At 38.3% G+C, this 17138-nt stretch overlaps 1 protein-coding gene across 3 annotated transcripts in view; it reads right to left on the reverse strand.

Annotated features, from left to right (window-relative positions):
• Nucleotides 1-17138, reverse strand: part of LOC111155637 (bromodomain and WD repeat domain containing 1) — a 124235-nt gene that overhangs the window by 40413 nt on the left and 66684 nt on the right. For 2 of the 3 annotated variants that reach the window (XM_022515908.1, XM_022515909.1), the window contains exons 21-28: nt 16835-16966; nt 9727-9821; nt 7833-8022; nt 5795-5920; nt 5592-5699; nt 3263-3387; nt 2532-2614; nt 570-681 (exon numbers count right to left, since the gene is read on the reverse strand). In XM_022515908.1, coding sequence (XP_022371616.1) covers nt 570-681; nt 2532-2614; nt 3263-3387; nt 5592-5699; nt 5795-5920; nt 7833-8022; nt 9727-9821; nt 16835-16966 — 971 coding nt within the window. The remainder of the gene's footprint in view (nt 1-569; nt 682-2531; nt 2615-3262; nt 3388-5591; nt 5700-5794; nt 5921-7832; nt 8023-9726; nt 9822-16834; nt 16967-17138) is intronic. The other variant, XM_022515910.1, reaches the window with a different exon arrangement.

Raw genomic sequence — 17138 nt, forward strand, 5'->3', positions numbered from 1 at the left:
GATGCAACATGGGGGGTTAAGGGGGTAGAAGAGTAAATGAAACAAGAAGGGATTGGGAGGGAGACAAACCATAAGTGACTCTTAATCTCACAAAACAAACTGAGGGTTGATGGGGCGAGGGGGGTTGGAAGAGGGGGGGTGGGATTATGGACACTGGGGAGGGTATGTGCTATGGTGAGTGCTGTGAAGTGTGTAAACCTGGCGATTCACAGACCTGTACCTCTGGGGATAAAAATGTATTATATGTTTATAAAAAATAAAATTAAAAATAAATTAATTAATTAATTAATTTAAAAAAAAAAAAAGAATCCTGCAGTATTACACTGAGAAAATACCAGGTGGCTATAGAAATGGTCCCAAGGGAAGAAAGCAGAGCCTGCCTCCGGGGGTATTGGTGAACAGGAAGCAGCAAGGGCATCTTAGAGATACCACACAGCGGAGACAGACAGGACTCGATGAAAGACTAAATCGTGTCTTTAGTTAAAGACTAAATCGTCTTTAACCTGAACCTAATAGTTCTTCATAAAACCACCCACCAGTGGAGAATTAATTTTCAACTGCATACAGACCTAACGATGTAGCACTGGAAATGACTATCAGGGTACTGTGGCTGATATGGCTCTTGACTTAGCACTGTCCCAAACCACCAAGCATCATCAATGATGGATCGGAATCTGTCACCTGTAAGACAAGACCAAGTCTGAGACACCAATTTGCCAAGATTAACATTTTTAATTTATAAAATACAATGATACAGATAAAAATTATTTCTTGATCTTAAAATTAGCCACCTTTCAGCAATCTTCAGTGATAAAGTCAATATTAAAAAGATACAATGTTACAGGGGGCAATTTACTGAAAGCATATAACCAAACCGTAGAACAGACTAAATATTATGACTAGATGCTGTTGTTTGGTGCATCCAAACACCCACCCCCAAATAAGTTCCATTACGTTTTACTACAAGAAACAAAAAACCAAGTTTAATAAAACTCAAAAATCATTTGTAACAATATGTACTATCAATAAATACTTGTTTATTAAGTATATTAAATATATACAGCTCTGAAATATTTCTTAAAGAATAAAACAGATTATAAAAGTTATGATGTGAATTTAATCCATGATTGTTCCAAAGTTGTTCCTATATAAATAATGCCACTTAAAACTGTCTTAATTGTTATGGCTTCACAATAAGAATCAGTTCTAGATGCACCCTTGGAAATGCTTACATATCGATTATTTAAAAAATTAGGAGCCTGGGTGGCTCAGTCAGTTGAGCATCTGACTCTTCGTTTCAGCTCAGATCATGATCTCAGGGTTGTGAGATCGAGTCTCACCTCAGGCATGGAGCTTGCTTAGGATTCTCTCTCCTTCTCCCTCTGCCCCTCCCAACTCCCTCTCTTAAAAAAAAAAAAGAAGAAGAAGAAATAATTAAACATCCAAATACTCCTTTATCTTGGCAGGATAAATAAAAGCAGGCAAGTAGGTATTAGGAGGACTCCACTACAAACCCAAATAACTGTAGAGAGTGCTCCAACCAACTTCAGTCATTTTGGGAATGTATTTTAAGAATGCGTCTAGAGGAACATGCTGTATGTGAGCTACTTCACATATATTACAAAAGAAACACAGACCACTGTAATAACCCCACCTTTCTTTCCCATGTTCTTCACCATTCTCAAAACAAAATCACTGACCAAAAAAAAAGTCACTTATCTATCCTTGGTAGATTCGCAGTTCTTTCTTCAAGGAAATTTTTAAGGAAATGGTAGCAATCAAAATTAAAGTTACATCTCACCCCCAAGAAAGAGAATATTCATGTAAGAAAATACCCACAAATAGTATTAACTAAACAAAGTATGCTTAAACTAAATTCTGTAAAACTGAAAAAAAAAAAAAAAACAGCAATATTGCAATTATCAGATCTACTTGTTTTGAGGGTTTGTTTTGTTTTTTTAATTTGTCAAAGAGAGAGAAAGTACAAGCAAGGGAAGCAACAGGCAGAGGGAAAAGTAGGCTCCTGGCTGAGCAAAGAGCCCAACGCAGCACTCAATCCCAGGACCCTGGGATCATGACCTGAGCCGAGGGCAGACGCTTAACTGACTACACCATCCAGGCATCCCAGTTTTGAGGTTCTTAATATATTTTCAAATTCATGTAAACATGACTTTTTATGAATATTTCATATTTTTCCACATTATTAGAAGCCCTTAATTCCTTCACCCCTCTACCCATCTCCCTGCCATTAATAAATTTCTACTTTTGGTATTTCATTGGTATTTGGTATTTCATAATCCCTTCAAAAAGTCAGGTACTATCCGAATACAAGAAATGGTGCTTGACTAAAAACGGTATTAAGGAGATGTAAGTACCAGCCCTAAGCAAAATATACTCCAGTCGCTTATATCTTTCCACAACTTACGTGTTCGCATCCTCCATAAAAAGCAGCACCAGAACCACACAAATAGACCAATAAAATGAGAGATCATTTTTTGAAGGCATATAAAACTCAGTAGGGATGGACTTACAAGACTGCCAATTCCTCTGTCTTGCTTCATCATAAAATTGACGCAATACAAGAAAGTCAATAACATCTGGCATATCATGGTATCTAAACAGAAATATAAAAAACTGTTAAACTCCCTGAGTAGGAGGTTATAGTTTAGAGCAACAATGTCTAAAAGAAACAGGATGGGAGCTGCACTTGTAGTTTTTATTTTTCAACTAGCCTTATTAAAAATAAGTAAAAAGAAGCTAGTAAAATTCATACCTACATACCTTAAATCCTGCTTCACATTGTTTTAAGTACAAAATAATGAGATATTTTATATAATCTTTTTCTCTGTATCAAGTCTTCAAACTCTAGCGTGTACACCTAACATCACACCCAACTGAAATCGGCCACACTCTACGTGCTCAAGAGCCACTGTGGCTGAGGGCTACCGTAACAGACAGCACAGGCTTCAAAGATTATTTATTCTAACGTTTGCTCAAAAATAAAGACAGAAGAAATGTCCCCCCAGCCCAGAATACTCCACACATTTAAGTGGCACAGAGAAAGGTATACAACACGCCAACGCATCACTGTTGTTTTAACACATGATCTTTACTTCTAGTGGGCTCCCATCCACCAGAACCTCAACTCACAGGCTGTCCACAGTGCTCTACTATTTACCCTACAGCTAGGGAAAGAACCTGCTCATCAGCAAGAGGAAAAATCTAAACTTAAATAATTCCATAAAAAAATAGTAACACATACCTAATAGAGAAAGATTTGTCCATTAGTCTTCCAGTTGCAGGATCTATAAATGCAAGTTTGAGGCAACAGAGTGTAGGGGGCCCAACCTCATATCGTATTCCAACTATTTTGACCAATTCTTGATCCTTTTAACAGATATTTTTTTTTAAAAAAGTGTTTAAAAATGGTTAAAACAGAGCAATTCCTCAAGACCATAATTCTCCACATACTGCCACATTAAGTAAACTCACAATTTAGCTTCCAATTTAACATTAATTATAATCATTTTTGCTATCATTTCATGACACATCAATCATTAACTGCAATCATTTTGCTTCACATCTTTTTTAGGACAGACATTTAACACTGTTTCTAATGTAAGGAATATACTAACTTTAGAAAATATACCACAAGCGGAAGAAGGAACATGTAAGTCACTGACCAGCTCAATATCTAAAGATAACTGCTGTGAATAATCTGAATTTCTTTGCAGCTTTGTTCTCAGAGATACACAATCCTGTTCTGTGTGCTTCTGTGTAAAGACACTTCATCTAATACGTTGATTCATTAGCACTGAACACACAGCCCAAAGTAGTATAACTCACATCTAAACGAAGTTTATCTAACACACATTTTTCCCCACAAAGCACATCATCACTTTCTTGTGCTAACACAGGAGAGCACTTTAAGCACTACACTTGCGGGCTCTTTTACACAGCAAGTCACCAACAAAAAGCATAAAAATGTAAACAGTCTTTACTATTGCATTAAACAGACTATGAAAAGGACCCTTATTTATGAGATGAGGGCTCAAATAAGAAGGCATCACCTTGCTCACTCTCAGCTCTAAACATGCTGGTCATGCAAATCAAATCTTCTGCCACTCTGTGAATGTTTGCAAGTGACCAGAAAGCATCATGAGCATTGATTTTGGGTCACAAATAACATACACCAAAAGGCAAATTCAAATATGCAATCTGTGAATAATGAGGATCAGCTGTACTCAGAGACTCAGTATTAAGTGAGACAGACGTACATAAATCAGAACATAACTCAAGCCAAGTTCAAGAAGGATAGCCACTAAGTTGAAGGGTCGTTAAGAACAGCTGTCTTTGCTAACACAGCTATTCTCATCATCTAATAGTTACCGGAATATCAGAAACATAAAAGCATAAAGAATAAAATAAAAATCAACTGTAATGCTATTCCACATGTAATCACTATTGACTTTTTGATGTATTTATTTTTGTTAAGACATGCATCTGTAAATTTTTATCAAAACCACAAATATTCCACATCCTACTTTTCCTTAGTAATAAATTATAAAAAGTCAATAGTCATTCAAAAACAAATATTTTAAAAGCCTCAATTACACAGTGGGCTCTACATAGTAGTTAATTCTGTGAATGTACCATGATTCGATTCATTCAACGCTATAGGATATTTGGACATTTTCTAATTTTTTGTTTTTATAAACAGTGAAATGAAATCGCCTTGCTCAAAAATTCACATGCATTTCCAACTGTTTCCTAAATTACTGGAAGTAAAATCACTGAATTAAAACATCTAAATATATATATATATTTTTTTAAAGATTTTATTTACTTGACAGAGAGAGAGAGAGAGAGACAGTGAGATAAGGAATATAAGCAAGGGGAGTGGGAGAGGGAGAAGCAGGGAGCCCGATGCTGGACTCGATCTCAGGATCCTCGGATCATGACCTGAGCCGAAGGCAGATGCTTAATGGCTGAGCCACCCAGGTGCCCCAAAACATCTAAATATCTTTCAATTTCGATTCCAATTGTTAAAATAGCCTCCAGAAAGCCTGGGCTTTTTCATGGACCCTGTCTCCCCAATGTGAATAACTGGTAACAAACCAAAACCTTTGTTACTTGCTAAAATGTGGTAGTTTCTTTCTCTAAATGTTATTTTTTAAAAAAAATTATAAAACTGGTTAAGTACAGGGGTATTCTATATTGTTTTCAGCAATCTAGTTTATTATGCATGGGGTCCAACCTTTTTTCCAATTTGTATTTCCTCTCTTGAAAAGTTGTACTTCTTTTGAACATGTATCCTGATACATGCATCTTAAGATCAATGATATATACCGCCAAGCTGCCTTCCCGAAAGACTCTGACACACTTAGTTTTGACAATACACAAAGACCACCCACTGACAAACATGTCTTCCTGCCAGATCGTAAGTCTTAAAAGTTGATAGCAGAAAGCAGGAAACCAATGGAAAGATAGTAAAGAAATATGTCTCAAGCTGGTTTATTTTTAATGGATTTGTAAATATTTAACTATCCATGTGCTAACTGTTTAATGACGTAATGACACCGTCCTCTTACCCTGAGATCCATTTTTCTCCACGGCTCCTTGTTGGGCTTCAGCTCATAGATGTTACTCCTTCTGACAGCCTCAATATAAGCTTCATGACCCTGTCGAAAATATATTACCTGCAAAAAGCATACATTTAAAAATTAAAACCTAACAGTAAAATATTTTGTCTTATGGTGTCCATATTCACATTTTTAAAATTTTTTACTCTCACCTCATCACCCATTTGAGGAACAAAAGGAGACTTTCGAAGTGTGGTGTCAGTTATCCAAACTGGAGGATGAAACTCATATAAATGCTCCGTATTTGCAAGCTCCACCGGAGTCATCCTGCGCAAGCTCTGCCAAGGGGAACAGAACAAAGTTTAGTACAACAGAAAGGGCATGTGTACACTGTGTAACTGAAAAACACGGGGTGCCTGGGGGGCTCAGTCAGTTAAGCAGCTGCCTTCGGCTCAGGTCATGATTCCTGGAATAGAGTCCTGCATCAGGCTCCCTGCTCACTGGTGACCTGCTCCCCCTGCCTGTGCTCTATCACTCTTTCTCTGTGATAAATAAATAAAATCTTAAAAATAAATAAATAAATAAACAACAAAAGAAACTTCACCACTGAGAATGCCTATTTATGGGCTCGTCACCTAATGATTAGTTTTTAAATAGCATACATATTTGGTTCCTTAACATACACAGGAACGTATCACTTGTGAAAGCATTGCAGATTTACCTAGCACTTTTCTAGCATCTCCTGAATTTCTAAGGTTCTTTGTAACACTTTATATCCTACAGGAGGGACCTAATTTCCAACCTAAATCCTCTTCAACAGACAGCCTGCCCTACCGACACACCATTCTGAATTCCACCAGGGACCAATCATCACAGTCTCCTCTTGACTGAGGTTTTAAAACTGGTGATTTTAAAACACCGCCACAAACTCTTTGATCCTCCTCTTCTCCTCTTCAAGAGGTGCAGCCACATCTCCACTTGAGGGTGGGCTGGAACTGCTTCTAACAAACAGAATAAAACAGAAGTGATGAGAGCCTTTGAAGACTAGGCTGTCACAGGGATTCGTGTTCACCTCTTGCTTACACTTCAGGATCACTTGCTCGGGGAAAACCAGCCACCATGTCCCACAGACGCCCACGCAGCACTGCGGAGGAGCCCTGTGGTGAGGAACTGAGTCGTGAGTAAGCTTCAGAGAAGATGGAACCCTCAGACAGCTGCCAACTCCAGCCACTGTGTGCAACCTTGTGAGCCACAAATCACCTAGCCAATCAGCCCTCCGAGTCCCAATCCATCAGAACATGAATACAAGTTCGCTGTTTTAAGGAGCTAAGTTACACAGCAAAAGAGAACAAGTACAAACAGGGGGCATCTTTAAATAATGGCCACCACCGGCACGACATGAGCCCTGTGCATATGGTAAGGAATAGGAACAGCACAGTTAAGAGCGTGAACCTGCCAAACGAAGGAGAACATGCCAGATGCATCTGGGACACGTGGCAGTAACAGATCAGAGAAGAATAAAGTGCCCCAAAATGCCCTGAAGCATATTTCTGGTGTTGATTAACAGGAGAAAATAAAGAGTTATAGTGGGATTCTGAGCAAAACAGAGTTCCTCCTTTAGGTGGCAAACTGGGGAAGGAGTCAGTGCCAAGGCCAATCTGGGGCAGATTCAACAGAGAAGGCTTCACAACAGAGTAGCTTTTCCAAATATAAATTCCATTTTACATTTGAGTTGTGCTAACAGTGTCAAAAGAATATAAAAGTTCCAATTTCCTAAAGATTTTTAATTTTTTTTAAATTTTATTTATTTGATGGAGAGACAGCACAAGAGGGAGGAGCTGCAGGCAGAAGAAGAGGGAGAAGCAGGCTCCCCACCAAGTAGGGAGCCTGATGTGGGGCTTGATCCCAGGACCCTGGAATCACGACCTGAGCTGAAGGCAGACGCTCATCCAAGTGAACTCACCAGGTGCCCCAAGACTTTTAATTTTTTTTTTAAGATTTTATTTATTTATTTGAGAGAGAGATCACAAGTAGACAGAGAGGCAGGCAGAAAGAGAGGGGGAAGCAGGCTCCCCGCTGAGCAGAGAGCCCGATGTGGGGCTTGATCCCAGGACCCTGAGATCATGACTTGAGCTGAAGGCAGAGGCTTAACCCACTGAGCCACCCAGGCGCCCCTTAATTTCTAAATATGGACAGAAACACCTCTATAAAAAGTGTAAAAAGATGTTTTTAAAGATATACTTCTCTTACCTCTTTTTTGGGCTTATTTTCTTTCTTTCTCTTTCGTCTCCGCTTTGGAGGAGATAAATTTTCAGTAGACATTTCATCCTCTGAACTACTGCAAAAGCGGGTAACCCGCCGACGCGATGACGTCCGCAGAGGTGGCTGCAGATTGATGCCTGCATCAGCGGTCCAATCAGAATATCGAGATGACGAGTCACTGGCAAAGGAAAAAAGTGTAAGTTGCAGGGAACCAGAATCTAAGCCCTGACAGCAAACCAGTCACATGACATTAAGAGAAGAGATGGAGAGGGAAGGAAAGAAGGATCGTGGGAAAATTTAACTCTAACACTCTGCCTTCACCATGAATACTTCAGTGAATACTGAAATAACCAGAGATCATGAGAAAGACAGAAACCTGCACTGACGCTGGAAATCAGGAAAGGATGTAAGCCTGAGGAATTATTTTAAAGTATAATATAGAGGAGACACTGGAACACAACATTTAGAGCCAACCAACGATCCCCTTTCAGAAGATGGAGTGTAGTTATGAAAACAGGAGAGATCACACAGAACCGTAAGAGTGGGCCCTCCTCCCCACCCCAAGTGAGAGGGGGCTCAGGAATAGACTAGAAATTTTAACTGGAATGAAAAACCATCTGTGAACAGACCAAGATGCCCAAGGAAAACATAACCACAACAAATAGAAAGCTGTAAGTGGTCAGAGCTTCTTGCCAAGAGGGGGACCTTTCCTTGATATGACAGAAGATTCGTGAGAGGAACTCGTAGCCCACCCCAGAGCAGAAGCGGAGTCCGACAGGAAACTAGACCCAGAAAATGAGCCCCTGCCCAGTGCTAGCTTCAGAAAATACAGAAAAGGACGACAAAGGACTCTATTGGGCCATCACTGGCCAACCACATACCTCTCAGGCTCAATAAAACATACACACACTAACACACATTTCTAAGAGCTGTTTATTATAAAAGAGTTATTTAGAAAAAATTCAAGAGCACCTGCTTTGTATAATGAAATTCAAGAAAAGCTGAATTAAAAGATAATAATTATAGAGATAGAAAGCATAACAGTGGTTGCCAGAGGACGGGGATGGGAGGTGGAGAATCACTGTTTAACAGGTATACAGTTTCAGTTTTGCATCAAGCTCTGGAGAGTGTGAGCAAGACAGTATGAATGTACTTAACACTACTGAAACATACACTTAACAACAGTTAAGACAGTAAATTTTATTATGTCTGTTTCATAATTAAAAATGAATTTAAAAAAAAATAGACAAGTGTTCTAAAAATTACTCCAGCTCCTAATCATAATGGAGTAAGAGAAGTCAAGAAAGGAAACGGAGTACAGTAAGGTGGTCTAGACAAGAACAGGACCAATGGAAACAGAAAGAAGATACTTTCAGTCCTATAGAGGCACCTTCCTACATGTGGTGATGGATATGTTCATGAAAAGAGAAAGAGGTCCAGGTTTCTGGCTTAAGCATCTGTCAAAGATGAAGCTGACATTTATTTACCAAGAGAAGGAACAGATGTTAACATCTCAATCCAATGAAATTTCAGTATCAAAACTAAACACAAGGTCAACACATGCATAACTAATAATAAACAGAATGATGGTGTTACCACATACACTTTGGATACTACTCATTAGAAATGCAGCTCAAGACTGGAATGATTTTGAGTACACACACCCGACGTCCTGCCGGGCTCAAATGTTTACAGTCAAAAATACCTCAAATATTTTCTACAGATAAAGTTGTTAATCCGGTTTTCTTCTCCTTTTAAATGTACTAAAAAGTCAGTTGTCCCAGAGATGTGAGCTCTTCTGTCTAGAATGCCATCCATGCCCCACTGCATCCACACCTACGACTGAACTGCGGAAAAGATGGGAACAAGGAAAAGCAGATACCTTGAACTCTCGCTGTCACTCTCACTTCTTCGATCACTCCTCCATTCTTCCTCTTCAGAAGAACAAGAGCCTTCACTCTGATCACAGGAAGTCTCCTATTGGCCGGGGTCGGGCCGGGGGGAGATGTAGATAAAATAAAAATCCTGATCTTGGAGATTAAACAATACAAGTCAAGAAAAACTACACTTTGTCCTGATCATCTTAGGCCATCGGGCAAGAAAAGAGTTAGATGGACTTAAAAAAACAAGAAATAAATGTCCTTACTATATTCTTTTTCTTATCAAGCATAAGGCATTAGAGTCTAAGACTTAACCCTACTACTGTTGATACAGCCGGCCCTTCTGAGTGAAGCTCGTAAAAAGTCAATGTAGATGTTCTCAGCATTTTATTGGACTTAGGCCACCGTGACAGGTATGCAACGGGCTCTCGTTGTTCTACTCTCACTCCCATGACGGACGTTGTGCATCTTTCCATATGACCTATAGATATTCTTTGATGAGGTGTCAGGCATTTTGCTAATTCTTAAACTGGATTCATGTGTTTTAAGAATTCATGGTATGTTTTAAATACAAGTCCTTTATCAGATAGCAGTTCTACAAATATCTTTTCCCAGTCAATATGCTTGCTTTTTCATTCTCTTAATGGTATCTTTCCCAGAGCAGATTTTAATTTCAATGAACTCTAGCTTGACACGTTTTTCTCTATGGGATTGTGCTTCTGGTGTTCTATCTAAAAAGTCACTGCCATTGCCAACGTCCCCTATATTTTACTGTATGTTATCTTCTAGAAATTTCCATTTTGCATTTTATATTAAGTTTATGATCCATTTTGAGTTAATTTTTGTGAGAAGTCTCTGTCTAGATTTTTTTTTTTTTAACGTGAATATCCAGTCATTCCAACACCATTTGTTGAAAAACTATGTTTTATACACTGAGTGGTATTTGCTCCTTTGTCAAACGCTACTTGATCACCTGTTTATTAGTCTATTTCTCGGTTTCCCTATTCTGTTCCACTCAACTATTGTCTACGCTTTCACTGATCTCATATTGTTTTAAAAATTACAGACTTATACTAACTCTTAATGTCAGGTAGTGTCAGTCCTCCAACTACTTTCTTCAGTATCCTAGGTCTTTTACCTCTGCAAGTAAACTTTAGAATCACTCTGGCAACACCCACAAAATTAACTTGGTATTTTGATTGGGATGGTGTTGAATCTACAGATGAATCTGTGAAGAACAGACATCTAACAACAACAAACAGCAACAGGGTCTCTCCCTCATTGACTATGGAAATACAAAATACAACATGGCCGCTCGGGAAAGTCTGGAAGTTTCTTACAAAAGCTGTCCAACAGGGCCTTATCATACGATGCAATAAACTTGCTCCTTGGTATTTACCCAAGTGCATTAAAAATATTGTCCATACAAAACCGGTATGTGTAAGTTTATAACAGCTTTATTCATAACTGCCAAAACTTAGAAGCAGCCAGCATGTCCTTCAGTAGGTGAATATATAAACTGTCGTAAATTCAGACAACCGAATATTACTCAGTTCTATAAAGAAATGAAACATCAAGCCACAAAAAGTTATAGAGGAAACTTAAAATTCATATTACTAGAAAATAGCCAATCTGAAAAGGCTCCATACTGTATAACCCAACTATAAGGCATTCTGGAAAAGTCTATGGAAACAGTAAAAGGATCAATGGTTGCCAGTGGCTCAGGAGGAGGGAGAGAAGAGTAAGTATAGCCCAGTGGGGTTTAGGGGAGTGAAACTGCTCTGTCTGATGCTGTTATGGTAGATACTGATATGGCATTTGTCAAAACCCACAGAACTATACAACACACGGTGATCCCTAATGTAAACCAGGGAATTCACCTCACCAGTTATAGCAAATGCACCACACTAATTCAAGACGTTACTAATAGAAAAGACTGTGTGAAGGGAAGAGAGTATATGGGAATTCACTGTACTCATTGTGTAATTTTTCTGTAAACCTAAAACTGCTCCAAAACAGTCCTTTAAAAAAAAAAAAAAAAAGATTTTATTTATTTGACAGCAATCACAAGTAGGCAGAGAGGCAGGCAGAAAGACAGAGGGGGAAGCAGGCTCCCTGTTGAGCAGAGAGCCTGATGTGGGGCTCAATCCCATGACCTGAGCCAAAGGCAGAGGCTTTAACCCACTGAGCTACCCAGGTGTCCCCCCCACTTTTTTTAAAGGGAAGAGAGGGGAACAAACAACTTTCTGATCGTCACAGCACCAATGGTTGCAATCCACTTTAAGTTCTGGCCATGAGTCCCAGGCAGGTACTTTTAAATTGAGGACCTTTTCCTGTAACAGCATTTACTTTAGGAGCTTTAATAATAGACAATGAAAATGTCAGTAAGATCCAAAACTCAAAAGGGAAAATATCAAGTTAATATCTACTTTTGGGGGCGTCCAGGTGGCTCAGTTGGTTAAGCCTCTGCCTTTGGCTCAGGTCATGATCTCAGGGTCCGGGGATCAAGTCCCACAATGGGCTCTTTGCTCAGTAGGAGTCTGCTTCTCCCTCTGTGCTCTCCCCCTCTCTCAAATAAATAAAATCTTAAAAAACAAAAAACAAAAAAACCCTATTTTTGTTTAATTCATATGAATAGGCAAAATGTAAAGTCAAAATATTCTACAAACTGTTGCTCAAAATGTGAGCCCAACACTATTCCAGGAGTACATTCTAGGCCTAGCACAACAGAACTACTAAATGGAATGTACTTCGCATGCTCAAATCAACTATTTTTTAAAATCACAGTAATAAAAACTCTTCAAAGCTACTACCTCGAAACCACACACCGTATGAAATGTCTTATATGTGTTACCCCAACTCTCCAAACACCTGTTAACATAGGCAGAATTAAGAACAAAAAAAATTAAGAAATTAAGAACTAAGAAAATAAGAAAACAACACTAAGTTTCAGAGATTCTGATTTAACTTGCCCATCAAGGTGGCATAATCTACTTGAAACTTTGAGTTACTTTTCTTAAAAAAAAAAAAAAAAAAAGTCCTAAGATTACACAAGCTTCAACCCCACAAAACTTAGATCCACCCTGCCTCTGAGTGTTTTCCTGTCTCCCAGGCCCTATACATTACTAGCTCTTCATCTATAGGAACACCCAGGAGTAAGAAAAGTAAAAGTAAATAACAAGCCTGGGGTCACAGGAGGATAAGTACAGGGACTGGAATTAAAAATTTGGCTAACCTTCCTACCATCAGTGCTTTCCAAAACAAAATGGAATGGACCAACATGTATATACACAATGCCACAATCTCTATCCTACTGCCATACACATTACACACACACCCCCATCTCCACCCAGCCACAAGAGCCCCCCTCACCCCCACCCCCCTGCAACAACATAGGTGAATGAATTCGTATCGATGCCTAAAACCAAGGACACCAAACCACAAAATCATGATTTTAAAAGGTCAAGTGGTTTTAACATTCCACATTATCTATGCTTCCATTAGTTTAAAAAGTTCCTCATTACTTAAAAACACACCAAATTAATAAAGACAAAAATTCTAAGATTGATACCAGTAATGATTTAAAAAGCAAAAAAAAAAAAAAAAAAATCTATAATCAATCCTGGTATTTCAAAAAGAATATAAGAAAATAAGCATTAATTGATATCCCCTTAGCAAAATACGGTATGTATGTATACTTTAGACACCTAAAATAAAGCATCTTTCTTAACGTGACAATGGTAGACTTGTGTCCACCAACAGGAATGCGGACCCATGTCTCTACAAGCACTCCGCGCTGCGCTGGAAGAACTGAGGAATGCCGTTAGACCAGAGAAATCCATGAGAGGCACAAAACTTAGGAGTGAAACTAGGTATCCGTGCAAAGGAGAAGATACCTGAAAACCTCAGAAAATTCAATGATAAAATTAACCCAAAAATTCAGGAACACAGCAGAATGTGTAAAAAATTAAATCTGCTGAAATCAGAAACCTTCATCTATGCCAAATAATAACTACTTAGAGGCCGTAATGGCAGAAAACACCCAGCACCTTACAAACTACAGATAAAGAATTATATATCCCTAGTTATAAAGAATTTTTTTTAAGATTTTATTTTTATTTATTTATCTGACAGAGAGAGGGACAGCCAAGAGAGAGAGCATAAGCAGGGGGAACAGCAGAGGGAGAGGAAGAAGCAGATTCTCCACGGAGCAGGCAGCCTGAGGCAAGGCTCGATCCCAGGGATCATGACCTGAGTCAAAGGCAGGAGCTTAACAACTGAGCCACCCAGGTGCCCCAATTATAAAGAACTTTTTTAAAAATTAAGGCAGGGGGATGTGCTTGGGTGGCTCAGTTGGTTAACTGTCCGACTCCTGGCTCTTGATTTCAGCTTAGGTCATGGTCTCAGGGTTTTGAGACCAAGCCCTACATCAGGCTCCACACTGGGCAAGGAGCCTGCTTAAGATTTGTTATCTCCCTCTGCCCCGCCTCCCCCCAAAAAAGATAAAAATTAAGGTTCAGGGCAGGGTGAGGAGAGGCCAAAAACATGATAGAGAAATGACCAAAAGACATAAATACACAGAGCATAAAGATTTAAAAAAAACAAAAAAAACAAAAAAAAACCACACTAAATATATGAAGAAATGTTCAACAACTTCACACATAATATGAGAAAGTCAAAATAAAACTTTCTGTGAAATAAACCAAAGACAAAAGAACAAATATTGCACAATTCCACTTACAGAAGTCCCTAGAATAGGCAAATTTATAGAGAGACAGAAAGTAGAAGGCAAGCTACCAGGGATGGAGAAGGGAAATAAGAGTAAATGGTTAATGAATACAGAATGTCTGGGATGATGAGAGAGTGCTAGAAACATACAGTGGTAATGGCCACACACATCATAAATGTAGTTAATGCCAATGAACTATATGCAGAAAAATAGTTAAAATGATCAATTTTATATTTTACCACACTAAAAGAACAGCCAAAACATAAAAATAAAACTATACTAGGACACCATCTCTCACCCACTAAATTGGTAAAAATTATTAAGTATAACATACTCTGTGGGCTAATGGATAGGGAAACAGGCACTCCTAGGTGCTACTGGTAGGAATGCCAAGTTGGAACCCTCCTTCAGCAGGAATTTTTTTTTATCACTCTCTCATACAACTCATAGACATCTATCTTTGGACCTGGCAATCCCATTCCCAGAAATGTACTCCCAAATTGCATCTCCGACAGGACAAAACTACATACAAAGACAAAAAGATTATTCACTGTAACACTATTTATGACAAAAACACCGGAAATGTCCTAAATGCCCACGTGAGAAAGTGGTTAAATAAACTGTTACAAGCCCACAATCACATGTGATGCAACTCTTAAAAAACACAGAGAAGATATTTAAGAACCGATATGGAATGGGTTCCAGAATATTTTAAGTGAAAAAAGTCAAGGGCAAAAGGGCATCTATAGTATGCTCTATCTTGTGTACAAAAGGAGAAACAATAAAATCTACAGGTATGAAAAACACAGAATAAACCAGAAACTAGTGAGGATAGGTGGGAATGTTTATCGTAACTGTCCAAAACTATTAAGAAAGGGTTAAAACATGCTCAATTCACTATAAATAAGAAGAAACTAATGTAAAAACAGTCTAATCACATAAAACAAAGTCAGATAAATTAAAAGGCTGGTGATAACAGCAGCTAGCATGATTGGATATTAGGCACTATTTTAAACAGTTCACAATCAAGTTAAGTTCTCACATCTTTGAGGAATACATGCTAACACTGACTGCTTTTATATATCTGGCCAGAGCACAAAAAGGTTAAACAACTTGTCTGAGTGGAAGAATTTAGATTTAATCTCAAACACTAACTGAACTACTACTGTAATGCTTTGTAACAGAATTAAATAGTCTGTCCATCCATATGGAACACTTTAAACCTCAAAACATTACTGATTAGAAAATATTAACATCCTATTATTAATTTTTAAAGACTCTACAAAAATATTGGTTTCCCCCCAAAAAATCAAAATGAAGACCACTAATTCTACAGGATTCCTTAAAGTCAAGCCAAGGGGTTAAAGAAAGGCTTAGAAATGACAGCAAAAGCACCAGCAACTAAGTTAAAAAAAAAAAAAAAATCAACTGGATTTTCTCAAACTTCATAAAACTTTTGTGCTTCGAAGGAAACCAACCATCCAGTAAGTGAGACGCCAGCACTCTGAATGGAGTGTGCACACACCCTGTATCTGCAAGGACTCACATCCAGAATAGAAACCTTTCACGGCAATAACAAAAAAAGACAACCAGACTGAAAAACAGGCAACAGATTTGCACAGACAAGAAATAAGCACATGTTCCACATCACTAATCATTAGGGAAATGCAAATCAAAACCAGTGAGCTAGCCCTTCACTCCCGCTAGGATGGCTAAAACCAATAGTACAGACAATGCCAAGTGCTGATAAGGATGTGGTGAGACTGGAATCCTCACACATTACTGATGGAAATATAAAACAGTGCAGCTGCTTTGGAAAACATTTTAGCAATTCCTCAAAAGATGAAAACATAGAGTTACCACATGACCCAGCAAACTGACTCCTAGATACCAAATGAAATGAAAGCCTATATTCAATCAAAAACCTGTCTGTTAGTAAGCTGCATTATTCCTAACAGCCAAAAACAAGTGTGGATACATGCCACACAGGGATCAACCTTGGAAACATTATGCTAAGCAAAAAAAGCCAGTCACAAAATCATATTGTATGATTCCATTCATATTTAATGCCCAGATTAAGCCAATCAATCCATATAGACAGAAAGTGGTTGCCTGGAGCTGAGTGAGGTGGGCTGGGAAGTAACTGCAAATGAGTGTAAGATTTCATTTTAGAGGCAATGAAAATATTTTGAAATTAAATAGTAGTGATGATAGCACAATTCTGTTAATACACTAGAGATACTGGATTATACAACACTGGTAGGGTAAGTATCTCAACAAAGCTGCTAAAAATTCATCTTAGACTCTTGGCAGATACAAAGGAAAGAATTAAGACAAATTATTGAACATTATTTTATATAATTTAAAGTTACAAAACTCACATGTCTCATAGAGCTTGAAGATTCATTTCCAGAAGATAAGTCAAGCCGGCCAAAATTTCTTCTACCATAATTTGGGTATTTGCGCCTGCACGTCCTCTGCCTAGACTGTGACAGCAAAACCACCGAGTCAGACTGAAACATAAACATGCAGATGGAAATCAACACCCAAATGAGTACAAGCATCAGTAAGATGGGCATTTTTTCAAATTCCAAAAGGAATTTAAGGCAAAAATAAAAAATAACAACACTTCAAATACACACACACACACACACACACACACACACACACACACACACACACACA

Source organism: Enhydra lutris, unplaced genomic scaffold (assembly GCF_002288905.1).
Source record: "Enhydra lutris kenyoni isolate GAN:26980312 unplaced genomic scaffold, ASM228890v2 scaffoldscaffold43, whole genome shotgun sequence".
Classification (NCBI taxonomy): Eukaryota; Metazoa; Chordata; class Mammalia; order Carnivora; family Mustelidae; genus Enhydra; species Enhydra lutris.